The sequence below is a fragment of the Mesoplodon densirostris genome, chromosome 1 (genome assembly GCF_025265405.1).
Source record: "Mesoplodon densirostris isolate mMesDen1 chromosome 1, mMesDen1 primary haplotype, whole genome shotgun sequence".
Classification (NCBI taxonomy): Eukaryota; Metazoa; Chordata; class Mammalia; order Artiodactyla; family Ziphiidae; genus Mesoplodon; species Mesoplodon densirostris.
In genome coordinates this window covers 70,747,788-70,761,231 of record NC_082661.1, presented here as the reverse complement: position 1 = coordinate 70,761,231, position 13,444 = coordinate 70,747,788, and the positions used below count along the sequence as shown (strand labels likewise).

Sequence of the window (13,444 nt, the reverse complement as noted above, 5' to 3'; positions counted from 1 at the left end):
TGAAAGGAGAGAGCAGTGGGCTTTAGAACTCAGTCAAACAGGGTTCAAACCCAGCTCTGTGCTGACTACATCCGTGAGTTCTCTGAGCTGTTTTCCTCATCTGTGGACAATACTCGACATTCAGGACTGCTAGGATGAAATTTATTTTTCCAGTGGTCTTGAATGTATCTGTAGGATATTTAGTGTTGAGTCCTTTTGTATATATTCATATCTGATCTCTCTGCCTGTCTGTCTCTGTCTCTCTGTCTCTGTCTCTCTCTCTTTCTCTCCAATTTTATGAGTCATTTCACAGGATCATTTTTTGGTTTTATTGATGTTCTTTATTGTATATCTGTATTTTATTTCATTGGTTTCTTCTAATATCTTCATGGTTTCCTTTCTTCTACTTTCTTTTGGTTTAATTGGCTGTTCTTTTTCTGGCTTCTTGTGTTGAAAGGTTGGATCATTGGTTTTCAACTGTTCTTCTTTTGTGATTTATGCCTTTAAATCTATGCATTTTCTCTCTAAGCACTGTTTCAAGTACAACCCACACATTTTGATAAGTTGTTCTTTTTATGTCTGTTCAGTTGAAAGTTTAGCTTCTAATTTCTATTGTAATTTCTTCCTTGACCTATGGGTTATTTAGAAGTGTGTTGTTGAATTTCCAAGCATCTGTAGAATTTTTAGTTATATTTTTGCTATTGATGTCTAGTTTTATTTCATTGTTGTCAGAAAACATACACTATATTATTTATTTTTTTATTATTTTTTATTATTATTATTTTTTTCTGTACGCGGGCCTCTCACTGTTGTGGCCTCTCCCACTGCGGAGCACAGGCTCCGGACGCGCAGGCTCAGCGGCCATGGCTCACGGGCCCAGCCGCTCTGTGGCATGTGGGATCTTCCCGGACCGGGGCACGAACCCATGTCCCCTGCATTGGCAGGCGGACTCTCAACCACTGTGCCACCAGGGAAGCCCCACTATATTATTTTAATCTTGAAATTTGTTGAGATTTTCTTCATTGACCATGTTATGGTCTATTTTGGTAAATATTCTATGTGCCCTTGCAAAGAATGAATATTGTGCAGTTGTTGGGTATTAATTAGCCCAAGCTGATTAATTATGCTAATCAAATCTTCAATATCATTACTGATGTATGGTCTATTCGTTTTGTCATCTACCAAGATGGCTTTTGAAATCTCTAACTCTGAGTGTGCATTTGTTTATTTCTTCTTTTTGTTATGTTAGTTTTAATTCATATGTTTTGAAATTATTTATTAGATATGCATAGATATAGGATTATGATGTATTCCTGGTGAATTGACTCTTATCATGATGAAATGTCTCTCATTATCTCTCACATTTCTTGCCCTAAAGTTGACTTTGTCTGATATTAAAGTACCACATCAGTTTCTTTTCATTAGTATTTTCATGGTATATAACTTTTTTACACCATCCATCTTTTTGCTTTCAAGCTATCAGTATCTTTAAAGTATGTTTCTTAGAAACAACATATGGCTGGGGTTTTTTTGGGTTTTTTTTACTTAGTTCAGTTTGACATCCTCTGCTTTTTAGTTGGGGTGTTTGGTCCATTTACATTTCATATACATAATTGTGTAATTGGCTTTATGTTTACCTTCTTGCTGTTTCTTCTATTTGTCTGTTCTGTTCTCTTTTCTTTTATTCCTTCTTTTTGCCTTTGTTTTTGGTATTCGTAAACTATTTTCTATTATTCCATTTTCTTCTCTATTAGCTTATTTTGATATACATTTTAGTGTCATTCTTTTAGTGGTTACCCTAGAAATTTCAAAATGTAGGTATTAATTTTTAATATTTACTTTAAATTAGTACTTTTACCATGTCTCAAATAATTCAGAAATCTTTTAATAGTTTACTCCATTTATTCCTTTTCATCCTTTTCATTGTTTATTTTTGTCAACTATGTTACTTCTATGTATATATACCTTACAAAGTGCTTTTACTGTTGTTGTTTTAAACACTCAATAATCTTTTATGTTTATTCATATCTTTCTACATTCTTGTGCTGTTCATTCTGTCTTCTACTTGTGTGGATCTGTTTTACGTCCACCTGAAGAACTTTGTTATTTTTCGCTGGTGATGAATTCCCTCAAATTTCTTTTTACGAAAACAATTTTTCAACTCCACTTTTAAAAGATTTTTTTCCCTCTGGATTCAGAATTTTAGATAAGAAGATATGTTTCCCTCTTTTGACACTTTAAAGATCTCATTTCATTGTCTTCTGGCTCCCACAGTTTCTGTCTAGAAATGGAATAATTTGTCTTTTTTTCCCCTGAAAGAAATGTGTCATTTTACCTCAGACTATTTTAAAGATCTGCTTTTCATCTTTGGGTTTTGGCAGTTAGACTATGATGTGCTTACATGAAGTGTTATTTATGTTTATCCCGCTTGGTTTTTCTGAGCCTCTTGAAACTGTGGAGTCATATCTTTAATCAGATTTGGAAAATTCTTGGCCATTAGTTCTTCAAATATTTTGTTCTTTTCTATTTTTCTCTCCTCTCCTAAAAACCTAGACTGTTTTTTCACTTTATCCCACATCTTTTGGAACTGTTCTATTTTTTTCTCTTTGTGTATCAGTTTGAATTTTCTATTGACCTGTCTTTTAGTTCACTAAACATTCTGCTGTTCAGTTCTGCTGTGTCCTGTTTTCTAATAAACCCATCCATTAGTTCTTAATTTCATTTACTGTATTTTGCAGTAGCATATCCATTTTATCCTTTTTAAAGAGATTCTGATTCTCTGTTGAAATACTCCACATTTTCATTCATTTTTGTCTGTCTTTTCCTATGTTGTTAAAAAATATAATCATACTTATTTTGAAGGTCTTGTCTGCTAACCCCAATATCTAGATTATCTCTGAGTCTGTTTCTATTGGCTATTTTATTTCTTGGTTAAGGCCCACTTTTCTGCTTCTTCATGTGACTAGTAATTTTTTTTAAGTGTTGGACATTATGTGGAACATGTAGAGATTCCTGCTTATTAGCTTCCTCTAAAGCATGTTGAGTAAGTTTTGTCCTGGTAGGTAGCTGAATGATCAGAAGACCATTATTCCTGTGCAGGTCTACTTCAGTTTCCCCCTCAGTACCAGGGCTTGATTTTACTCCTCAAGTGTGGTCCTTGCTTCTAGGGCATGGCCTTTCAGTGGTATCAACTGAGTTCCCAGAGCATTCACCCAAGACTCTCCACTTCGGCTAAGCCAGAACTTTGCTATCTTTGTAGCAGTGTGTGACCTCCAAAATCTCTTTAGCAATTGATCTCCCAGCTGCTGTTCTCTGCTAGGCCTCAGAGTCTTCCACTATGTTGCACCACGTATGATTCAGCCAAGGACCCAAGGGTATTTCTAGGACAGTGTCTGGATTTCTTCTCTGCGGCTCACCTCTCTCTGTTGCTTTGTCCCACAAACCCCAGCTGCCATAGCATCCCTGAACCCCAGTCGCTGATTCCACTTAGCAGGACCACCATGTTCCGCATGGGATCTACTTCCCTGAACCATGGTTTGGAAAATGTTCCAGGGACAATGTAGAGCTCACCTTGCTGTGCATCCTTTTTCTCATGGATTGTAGCCCTGCATTGGCTGCCATTTAATGCCTGCAAAGAATTGTTTTTATGTAGTTCCCTAATATCTTGTCAAATCCCAGCTAGTAAGACCTGGTGGGAACTAAAACTCTGAGGAGGTGAATTTCAAGCTGAGAGTCTCAAGGTTTGAAAGGAGCAGTGAAGGAAGAACATTCCAGGCAGAGGGAGAAGCAAGTGGCCAGCCCCTGAGTCAGGAATGAGCCTAGCTTGCTGAAAAGCAGAAAGTAGCGCAGCGTGGCTGGATCGCGGTGGGCATGGGTGGGGCGTGGTGTGAGATGAGGATGGAAAAGTTGTCATGAGAAAGATCACAGAAGGCCTTGTAGGCTCTGGTTATGATCACTTCCAAATGCAGTGGGAAACTATTGGAGGGTTTTCAGCAGGACAACATGATTAAATTTCTGTCGTAAAAAGATGCAATCTTTGATGCTGTAAAGACACAGGGAGGACACAGGGAGAACAGTCAAGAGGATTTTTGCCAAGAGATGATGCTAGAATAGAGGAATTTTTTTTTTTAAGATAGAGGATTCCAGATAAAAACTAGAGTTAGAATCAATGGGATTTGTTGATGGACAGGAGGCAGAGGGTGAAGAAAGCTTCCTGTTTCCCTCGTCCCAAGTTACAAACCTGATCATGTTTTGATTTGCTTAAAATAAAAACCTTAAACCCTCTGGGTCTTCCTGTCACACTTGGTATGAAGTCCAAACTCCTTTTGGTGAGTTATATACTGGCCCCTGGGGAGCTTCAGCTGTTGCTGGATACATTCCCTAGTCTCTGCGCTCCTGGTTCCTCAACCCGGCCCTCCCACACCCCAGCTTTCTCCTGAGAACTGCTGCTCACCATCCAGGTCTCATTTTAGGGCATCTCCTCCCAATCCCCCAGGATGGATTCAGTGCAGAAGCAACTCATGCACATCTCTCCCCAACTCCGCTTTCAGTGGTGCCATTTTGGTAGCTTGCAGTTGGCCATGATGGTATTTAAACCATGGAAATCAGCAAATGTTCCACATCCGTGTGCCCCTCCCTCCCTGGAGAGTGGTTGTTATGCATTCACCACACACCGCTGGGTGGCAGTGGGTGCCTTTGATTTAGTGCTTCCCTTGGGCTCCGGTGGCCTCCTGGCTTCCCCTCACCACCCTGAGCCAGTGGCTTATTTCTGCGTCAACCTCCCCCGCCAGACAGAGCTCCCCGAGGGCCGTGTTCCCCAGGGCTCCCAGCCCAAGTGCAGCCTGCGGCTACAGCATGTGCCTCTGAGGTCTCTTAGGGAGCAAGTGAGTCATGGGTCGTTCACAAGTGTCACTGAGTGGGCCGGCCTCCACCCTACACTTATATTCTCTTTAGAGTAATGTCTCTTAGGACCCTGGGAATGAAGCCCAAATCACCGCAGAGGAGAGAGACAGGAAAGGCACCAAACTTCCCAGAAAGGCCACGTTGTTTTGCAAATCTTGGAGCTGGATCTTACGGAACCATTCGGAGCACCTGTTTTTGACGGGGCCCAGCCTGTGAATCTCAGGCCCACAATCTGTGAATTTCTATTAACTAAAAAAAAAACAAAACAACACATTCTGCTATCGTATTCCTTGCTTACAAGGGAGAGGCCTGATGGGCCACTGGGTCGCCTTGACTCTGCTTTGTCTCCCTTCCATCTTCTCTCTCCTGCCCCTCCTGCCATCTCACACCCAGGTCAGGAACACATGGAAGAGATGATCTCTGTGGGCTTTCCATTCCCGGGGTGGCTGCTTTCAATGAAAGCTAGACTGCCAGGGTCAGGAGCAAAGGCATTTGAGACATCTCTGAGTTTCTGGGACCCTGGACACATTGCAGTTGGAACTTTTACTATTAGCAGGGCTGCTCCTTCCCAAGGCCACCTTAGTAGCATGAATCAAGAGCTTAATGCTGCTCAGGGCCTTGACATAGAAATTCCCCTCTGATGATCTCAGGGGAAGAACCAGAGGTGTGTCAGATAAGGCTTTCTGTCACAGCCCCAAGTATAGCATCAGTATATTAGAATAATCTGAGCGTTCAACATGTCACAGAATACTGCATAGATACTAGCAACAGGGTTTTCGACATTATTTAATGATACGGAAAAATGACCATGACATGGTATTAAGGGAGAAAAACAAGATACAAAAGATATATATGGCATATAAATGTATATAGAAAAAAATATGTGGGGATGTGTGTGTGTGTGTATATATATGTATGTGTGTGTGTATATATATATATATATATATATATATACACACGCATATATACATATATATGCATGCTTATGTATATGTATGTATACGTTATTAAAAAATAAAAATTTAGAGTCCAGAACCAGTGAGGGCAGTAGCAGCACTGCCATTTGACCACACTTCCCATGGTGATAAATCAGCCCCTTCTTTCTCACTTTCTGCCCTCCCAGAAATTCCCTATTTGATGTTCATATGAAACCCACTCGTGTTTGACCCAAGAAGGGTTAGAAGCTATTTTGTACTGATTTAAGAAGAGTGTTTTGGGAAAATGCAGTATATTCTGTTTCATAGAAATACATGAAGCTTTAGTGTAATAAGCATCTCATAATTGGACTTGAACACTAAATTTCATTCATCATACTGTGTTTCAGTATAATGGTGACTGATGTCTATTAAAACAAAGTCTGGAATACCATGCCATTTCACATATTTTTCATGTGTGAAAAAAATTTTTTTGAAAATAACACTTTAGAATGCTATTCTGTGATTCCCTAGACCCTTTCCAGCTCTCCCACTCAAGGGTAAGGGCACCTGGGTAAGGGCATAGCAGAAAGACTGAAAATATAAGATAATATATGGGTAATAATGATGTTTATGCTGGCTAATAGTTTTTGGAGTGATCTCTGTTACTTTATTTTGTGGCATTTATTGACTATGAGAAACATGTAAGTAGGAGAACAAATTAAGAAGGAAAACGGGTACTGTCTGTTGGCTAAGGCAAATTACTTGGAAGATAACCTAAGAATTGCAGCCAAATCTGTGATTCCGCAGCTCCAGGACCCTGAAGCTGAGGCTTCCAAGGAGGACCTCAGGCTGTGCATCAGACAACTTCATCACCAGGTGCTGACCCTGCAGTGCCAGCTCCGAGACCAAGGGTCTGCACACCAGGAGCTGCAGGCTTCTCGGGATGAGGCTGCCCGGCTCCAATGTGAGCTCAAGGACAAGGTAGGCTGGGCCCACGCTTCCCCTTCCCGCCTGAAAACCAATGTTCCCTCACTTGGGAAAGTTTTGAGAGTAGAAAAAAGAAGTAGGTAAGATCTCACTGGCCCTTTCCCGCAGTTTGTAAGTATTTATTAGATTTTGAAAGTGCAGAGCAGTATAGGGAAGAAAAACCAGCCTGTAATCCCTCCATCCAGGTAACCTTTGTTAGATCTACAAATAGTAATACATGTGTATGGCTTTTTAAAAAGTCAAACAGTTTTTTTTTAATAAATCCATCTACAGTTTATTTGGGGATAGATTATGAGGAAGGCATTTGATTACCTTTTTCTCCAAGTAGATAACCAAATATAACTTCATTCTTTTCAGAAGGCATATTTCCTCCATGGATTTGACATGTCCTCCTTTTTGTCAAACAGTTTTTTAAGTGTTACATAAATAAAAGTCCTTTCTCTGTAAGGAGGGAAGTGGGTGTGAATATAAAAGAGCAACAAGAGAGGTCCTTGTGGAGTTGGAATGGTTCAGTATCTTGTCTATGGTAGTGGAGACACAAGCCTACACAGGTGATAAAATTGTACAGAACTTGGTACACACACACACAAACATACACAGGAGAGATCCGAATAAGAATGGTGGATTGGGATTAGCAGATGCAAACCATTATATATAGGATGGATAAACAACAAGGTCCTACTGTATAGCCCAGGGAACTATATTCAATACCCTGTGATAAACCATAATGGAAAAGAATATATATATATATATATATATATATATATGTGTGTGTGTGTGTGTGTGTGTGTACATATATATATATATATATCTGCATCACTTTGCTGTATAGCAGAAATTAACACAACATTGTAAATCAACTATACTTCAATAAAATAAACCTTTATAAAAAGAATAGTGGATTGTATCCACATCAATACCTGGTTGTAATATACTATAGTTTTGCACAACGTTCCCATTAGAGGAAACCAGGCAAAGTATACAAGGGATCTCTCTGTATTATGTTTTTAAACTGTATGTAAATCTAAAATTATCTCAACCTTTAAAAAATGCAGAAAAATATAGTCCTTTCTCCCCCTCAACCCCAACTCCTTCTAACTTCCATTTTTTTCAATCCTATCTACCCACATTCAGTACGTGTGTGTACATATATGAAATCGTACCATACAGAAACATTCTGCATCTTGCTATTATCATTTAATAAAAAATTTTGGTGATATTTCCATATCAACACATGCAAACTGAACTTCATTATTTTAAATGCTTGCATATTATTTTTCAAGAGACCAAACCATAACTTCCTTAACCAATTCTTTGTTTATGGAAATCTAAATTGTTTCTGTTACTTTGCTTTACAAACGAACATTTTATACATTTTATACATCTGTCTTGGGATGTGTTTCTGCTACATCCTAGTGGGTCAAAGGCTATGTACATAATTAACTTTGATCGATAATGGCAAATAACCCTCCAAAATGTTGCATCATGTACACTCCCACCAGAAATAAATGAGTGTATTTGTTTGGCTACAACTTGTTACCCTGAACCATATCACACTTTACCTTCTTTTTGGCAAAGTGATGGGTGAAAATACACTATCAACATTTTGGAGTGATTTCCGACTCTTTCTTATGCATTCTTTGTATAATCGAATACACTATACATGGAGTTTTATGTTCTCTGTCCATGTTGCTTCATAGCCTTTTTGTCCTTTATTTTTTGGACTGTGCAGTAATCTATGGGGTGGATGTGATTTCTGTTCCCCTACTGTTGGATCTATAGTTATTTCCATTAATTTATATATCATTGTTTATATACAATAGTTCAGAGAACTGGGATTACTGGTTTAAGGAGAAGAAATAGTGTTCATTCTAAATACATATTGCAAATTTGCTTTCCAAAGTATTGGCACCTGCCTCCAAAGCCAAGGCAATTAATGAGGGTATATTTGTCACTGTGCCCTCAACCAGCGTAGGAGGTATGATGACTTTTTTGTCCTGTCTGTCACTGATCTGTGAAAAATAGAACTCCAGTTGCACACGTTAAACCTTTTTACCCTATCCAGTATATGTTTAAGTCTATTTTTTATTCTTTTCATTCTTTTTGTCTTTCTCTGCTTCAGTTTGGATATTTCTTTCTAATTCGTCTTCCAGTTAGGTGAGTCGAATTTGCTCTTAAACTCATTATTTTAGTTCTTCATTTCAGGTATTGTATTTTGCAGTCTTAGAATTTCCATTTGACTAATTTTTTATAGCTTCCAGTTCTCTGCTGAAATTCTTGTAATATAATTATTAAACATTTCAATCAAAGTTATTTTCAGGTCTGTCTCTGATAGCTCCATTTTACATTCCCACTAACAATGGATGAAGGTCCCAACTTCTCCACATTCTCACTGACATTTGCTACTGTCTGTCTTTCTGTTGCTAACCATCCTAGTGGGTGTGAAGTGGTTATCTCACTGTGGTTTTTTTTTTTTTTTTAAGAAGATGTTGAGGGTAGGAGGTTTTATTTATTTATTTATTTATTTTTGCTGTGTTGGGTCTTCGCTTCTGTGCGAGGGCTTTCTCTAGTTGTGGCAAGCGGGGGCCACTCTTCATCACGGTGCGCGGGCCTCTGACTATCATGGCCTCTCTTGTTGCGGAGCACAGGCTCCAGACGCACAGGCTCAGTAGTTATGGCTCACGGGCCTAGTTGCTCCGCGGTATGTGGGATCCTCCCAGACCAGGGCTCGAACCCATGTCCCCTGCATTAACAGGCAGATTCTCAACCACTGCGCCACCAGGGAAGCCCCTCACTGTGGTTTTGACTTGCATTTCCTTAATGGCTAGTAGTGTTAAGCACCTTTTCATGTGTTTATTTGCAATTCATATATCTTTTTGGAGAAATGTCTATTCAGATCCTTTGTCCACTCTGTAATTGGGTCGTTTCTTTTCTTGTTGTTGAGTTGTAAGAATTTGCTATATATTCTAGATACAGTCCCTTATTAGGCTGTGCAAAATTTTCCCTCATTCTGTTGTCTTTTCACTTTCTTCTTGTCTGTTTTTTAATTGCAAATGCCCAAGTACACAGCTCACAGAAACATATTCATGCTATTTCTTAAACTGAAGTGGAGAGAAGATTTCATCCAAGCCTGCAAATATTATCGTGTGCCTTTCAAATAGAGGACAGTCTGCTTGGAGCTGGCATTTTACTCTTCAAATATATTCAGAAACATGTGCCAAAATAGGAATATAGAAATGTTCATTAAAGCTTTGTTTGTAAAGCAAAAAAACAGAAACAATATACATTTTCATAAACAAAGAATTGGGTAAATAAATTTTGTTTCAACCTCATGATTAAATAATATGCAAGATTTTAAAAGAATGTGATGGGTTTGTATGTAGTAACATGGAATTAACACCACAATTTTATATTAAGTGACAAAAGCAAGCTGTCAAACATTTTGTATAGCATAGTTTCATGTGTGTGTATATATACACATATGAATTCTGATTATTGTTATGTAGGGTTGAAAATAGTATTAGAGGTCAGAAGAGGTCAAGGGGAGAGGGAGAAGTACTTTTATTTATCTAGCTTTCTTGTACTGACTACAGAGGAAATCAGAGAGTGAGTGAGAAGAATTCACAGAACACCTGTCTTATTGTAGCTTATTACTGTGTGCCTTTTGAATAGAAGACAGTCCGCTTGGAGCTGGCCTTTTACTCTTCAAATATATTCAGAAACATGTGCCAAAATAGATGCATAGAAATGGTCATTTTGTGGAACAGGAATTTAGGCAGGACTCGGCTGGGCAATTCTGCTCTGCAAAGCATCAGTGGGCATCAGTTGGTGGTATTCAGCTGGATGCTGGGCTAGGCTGGAAGGTCCAAGGTGGCTCACACACATGCCTGCCACAGAGAGTAATAATGATTTGTATTCATCGAATGTTGACCAGATGCCAGGCCTTGTCTAAGCACTTTACAGGAATCGATTCAGAGTCCTTATCCAATCCTCACCTTTAGGTGGGTGCTAGTACTAACCCCACTTTACAGATGAGAAAGCTGAGGCAGAGAAAGACTTGAGTTGCACAGGGTCACAGTTTTAGTGAGTGGCTGGGCTGGGGTTAGGGTGTCTGGCTAGGGAACCTATAGGTTCAACACCACACCAAAGAACTCTGGCACCTCTGGGGAATAGGGAAGTCTTCCTTCCTGAAGTAAGAGGCAACAGAACTGGCCCTGGCAACTGCAGTCTGGCAGAGCTCATTCTCCAGTGCTCAGAGCATCCTTCCTCCTCTGATCTGGCCAAGGAGCTGATGGGAAAGGTCCCTGTTCCCACCGAGAGCTCCTGTGGGGAAAGAGGGGAACAAGAGCCAACCTCTCTGAGCATGTCTTGCCTGTGGACGCACCGAGCTGTGTAATCCACAGCTCAACATTTTCAAAAATCTCGGTTCTCTTTCAGCTTGATGCACTTCAGAAAAAGCACCATGAAGCAAATTTGGCTGTGACTCCTTTGAAGGTAATACGTGTGTGAAATCAATATGAAATGTCCCTTTCAAAAGAAAAAAGAGCTTAGTATTTTTTCCATTAGGAGGTAGTCCATTTCTATTGTGTAAAAACACTGGAAAGAAGATGGAAAGAGACAAATGACACCCCAAGTCCCTATCTGAACCTAGCATTTGCATGTATTTACTTCCAGTATATTTTACATGTGTCTGAGATCCTACTACACCTGTACGTCTGCGTCTGGCTTTTTCCGCTTGGTAGTATAACCCATATAGGGGCTGTCCTTGTCTTTACCAGCCTTTGAAGCTGCTGTTCATGCTGCAGTCTAAAGCAGGAGACACTGCAGTTCATAAAGCTGCCAGACCCTTTCGGGTGTTCAAATCCCTCTGTCGATTCTCCTTCCCTTTCTCCCTCCCTCCCTCTCTCTTTTGCATTATTGCACATAAACACCATGATGCACATTTTTTATTAGAAAAGTTTTCCCCACATATCTAGACATTTCTTGAGGACAGATTCCCAGAAATGGCATTCCTGGCTCACAGGGTTTAACATGCTAATTGAAAGTGTAGTTTGGTTGAGGTGACACATTTAATCTCAAATATGGCACCTGGATTTGGGCAGTGGACCTGGAGGGGCTGCTTTTTCTTTCTACTCTCTGGGCAGGGTGGGCTAGGAGGGGCTCTGGATGGGAGTTAGAAGGACATGGTTGAGCCCCGGGACCCCACTGATTTGCCAAATCCCACTCACTCTGAAACAGCAGTAATTCCTGCTCGGCTGCTCTTGCAGTTTCTTCGGACCCTCCATGGATGGTGTCCATGGAAAAGTGGAGAGCCAAGTGTAAAGCTCTTGAAAATGGGAGGTTTTCTTGCTCCTTCGTTATTTTCATCATTTGCTATGTACCATTTACTTAAATGAGGACCATAACCCCTTGTACACGACAAAGCATTTGCAAACTCAAGATGGAAAGAGAAACAGCACCAGCACCACGTCATTCACATGAGGCAAGGCCTGAGCAGAAGAGGTTGGACTGGACGGGAGGAACCATAGCGATCTGGGTTCAAGACCCAGCCCCTCCCCAGGGGCATCATTCACCGCTGGAGGCTCAGTTTTCTCATCTGCAGATGGGAACTGTGATTCATAACCTGGCGTGGGAGGTTTTGTAAGGATTCTAACGACGATGGCCACTCTCTGTTGAATGCTTGCCATGTGCCAGGTACTCCAGACATATGTTCTCAATAGCACAGTTTCTCAACATGTCAGGAACATGTCAGGAACATGACCGCTACTCTATGGATAGGGAAACTGAGGCTCAGAGGGATGCAGTGCCTCGCCCGTAGTCACACAGAGCTACTCAGGGGCAGAACCAAGATTTAACCCAGTTCTGTCTGATGCCAAAGGCTGCAACCATCCCCTTGGCCTCGCTGTCTCTCCAAGAGTCCAATGGAGTCATTGTCACCATCAACAATGGCCTCTTTCTTGGGAGAGCTGCACATAGTAGGTGTTCAGCTGATGCTGGCTGAATGAAGAGGCCCTGATGTTTTAGGGATGTGATTCAGGGGGCCTGGGGCACCCCAGCGTCCAGGTCAGACCACCCTCCTGTGCTGCCTGCCTGCAGTACTGGGCACCCGGACATCACCGCCTAGAAACTGATGTGCAAAGGTCCCTGACCCTCTGGGATGGGCTTGGAAGGGAGTTCTGGCAAGAAGGGGTCATCACCTCCTCCGATGGAGCAGGAGATGGCAAAGTTTATCAGTCCGTCTGGACATGCACAGATGTGGGAGGTCATTTCATGGTGGGAGAGTCACGAACTCGCATCACTCATGTAACACATCTCTCCCATGGGTCATGCTGTGCCCAGCCACGGCGTAGGGATGGTGCCGAGGATCCAGGGGAGTATCAGTCTTGACCTTGAGGATCCCCCAGGCTATGTGGGAGACAGACCCGCAAATACAAAGATTAACTGCTGGGAAAGAAGGAAGCCAGGAGCCTGGGCACAGAAAACCCCAAGTCCTGAGCGTGAGGGAAGCCTGCCCGGGGAGACGATGCCCAGGCTGGCCTCTGAATGGATCTGCGCAAGACTTTTCTGGGCTTGGGACAAGAGCTACAAAGGAGTGATGAGGAAGTTCTGGGGCGCCAGGGTTGGGGAGTGGACCAGTGTGTCTGGAAAAAGAGCAGTGA

General features: G+C 41.1%; 1 protein-coding gene across 1 annotated transcript in view; it reads left to right on the top strand.

The window, feature by feature from the left end:
* C1H4orf50 (chromosome 1 C4orf50 homolog) overlaps nt 1–13,444 on the top strand; it is a 50,371-nt gene that overhangs the window by 23,775 nt on the left and 13,152 nt on the right. Inside the window, exons 7-8 of the mRNA XM_060096143.1 lie at nt 6,606–6,779; nt 11,223–11,279. Coding sequence (XP_059952126.1) covers nt 6,606–6,779; nt 11,223–11,279 — 231 coding nt within the window. The remainder of the gene's footprint in view (nt 1–6,605; nt 6,780–11,222; nt 11,280–13,444) is intronic.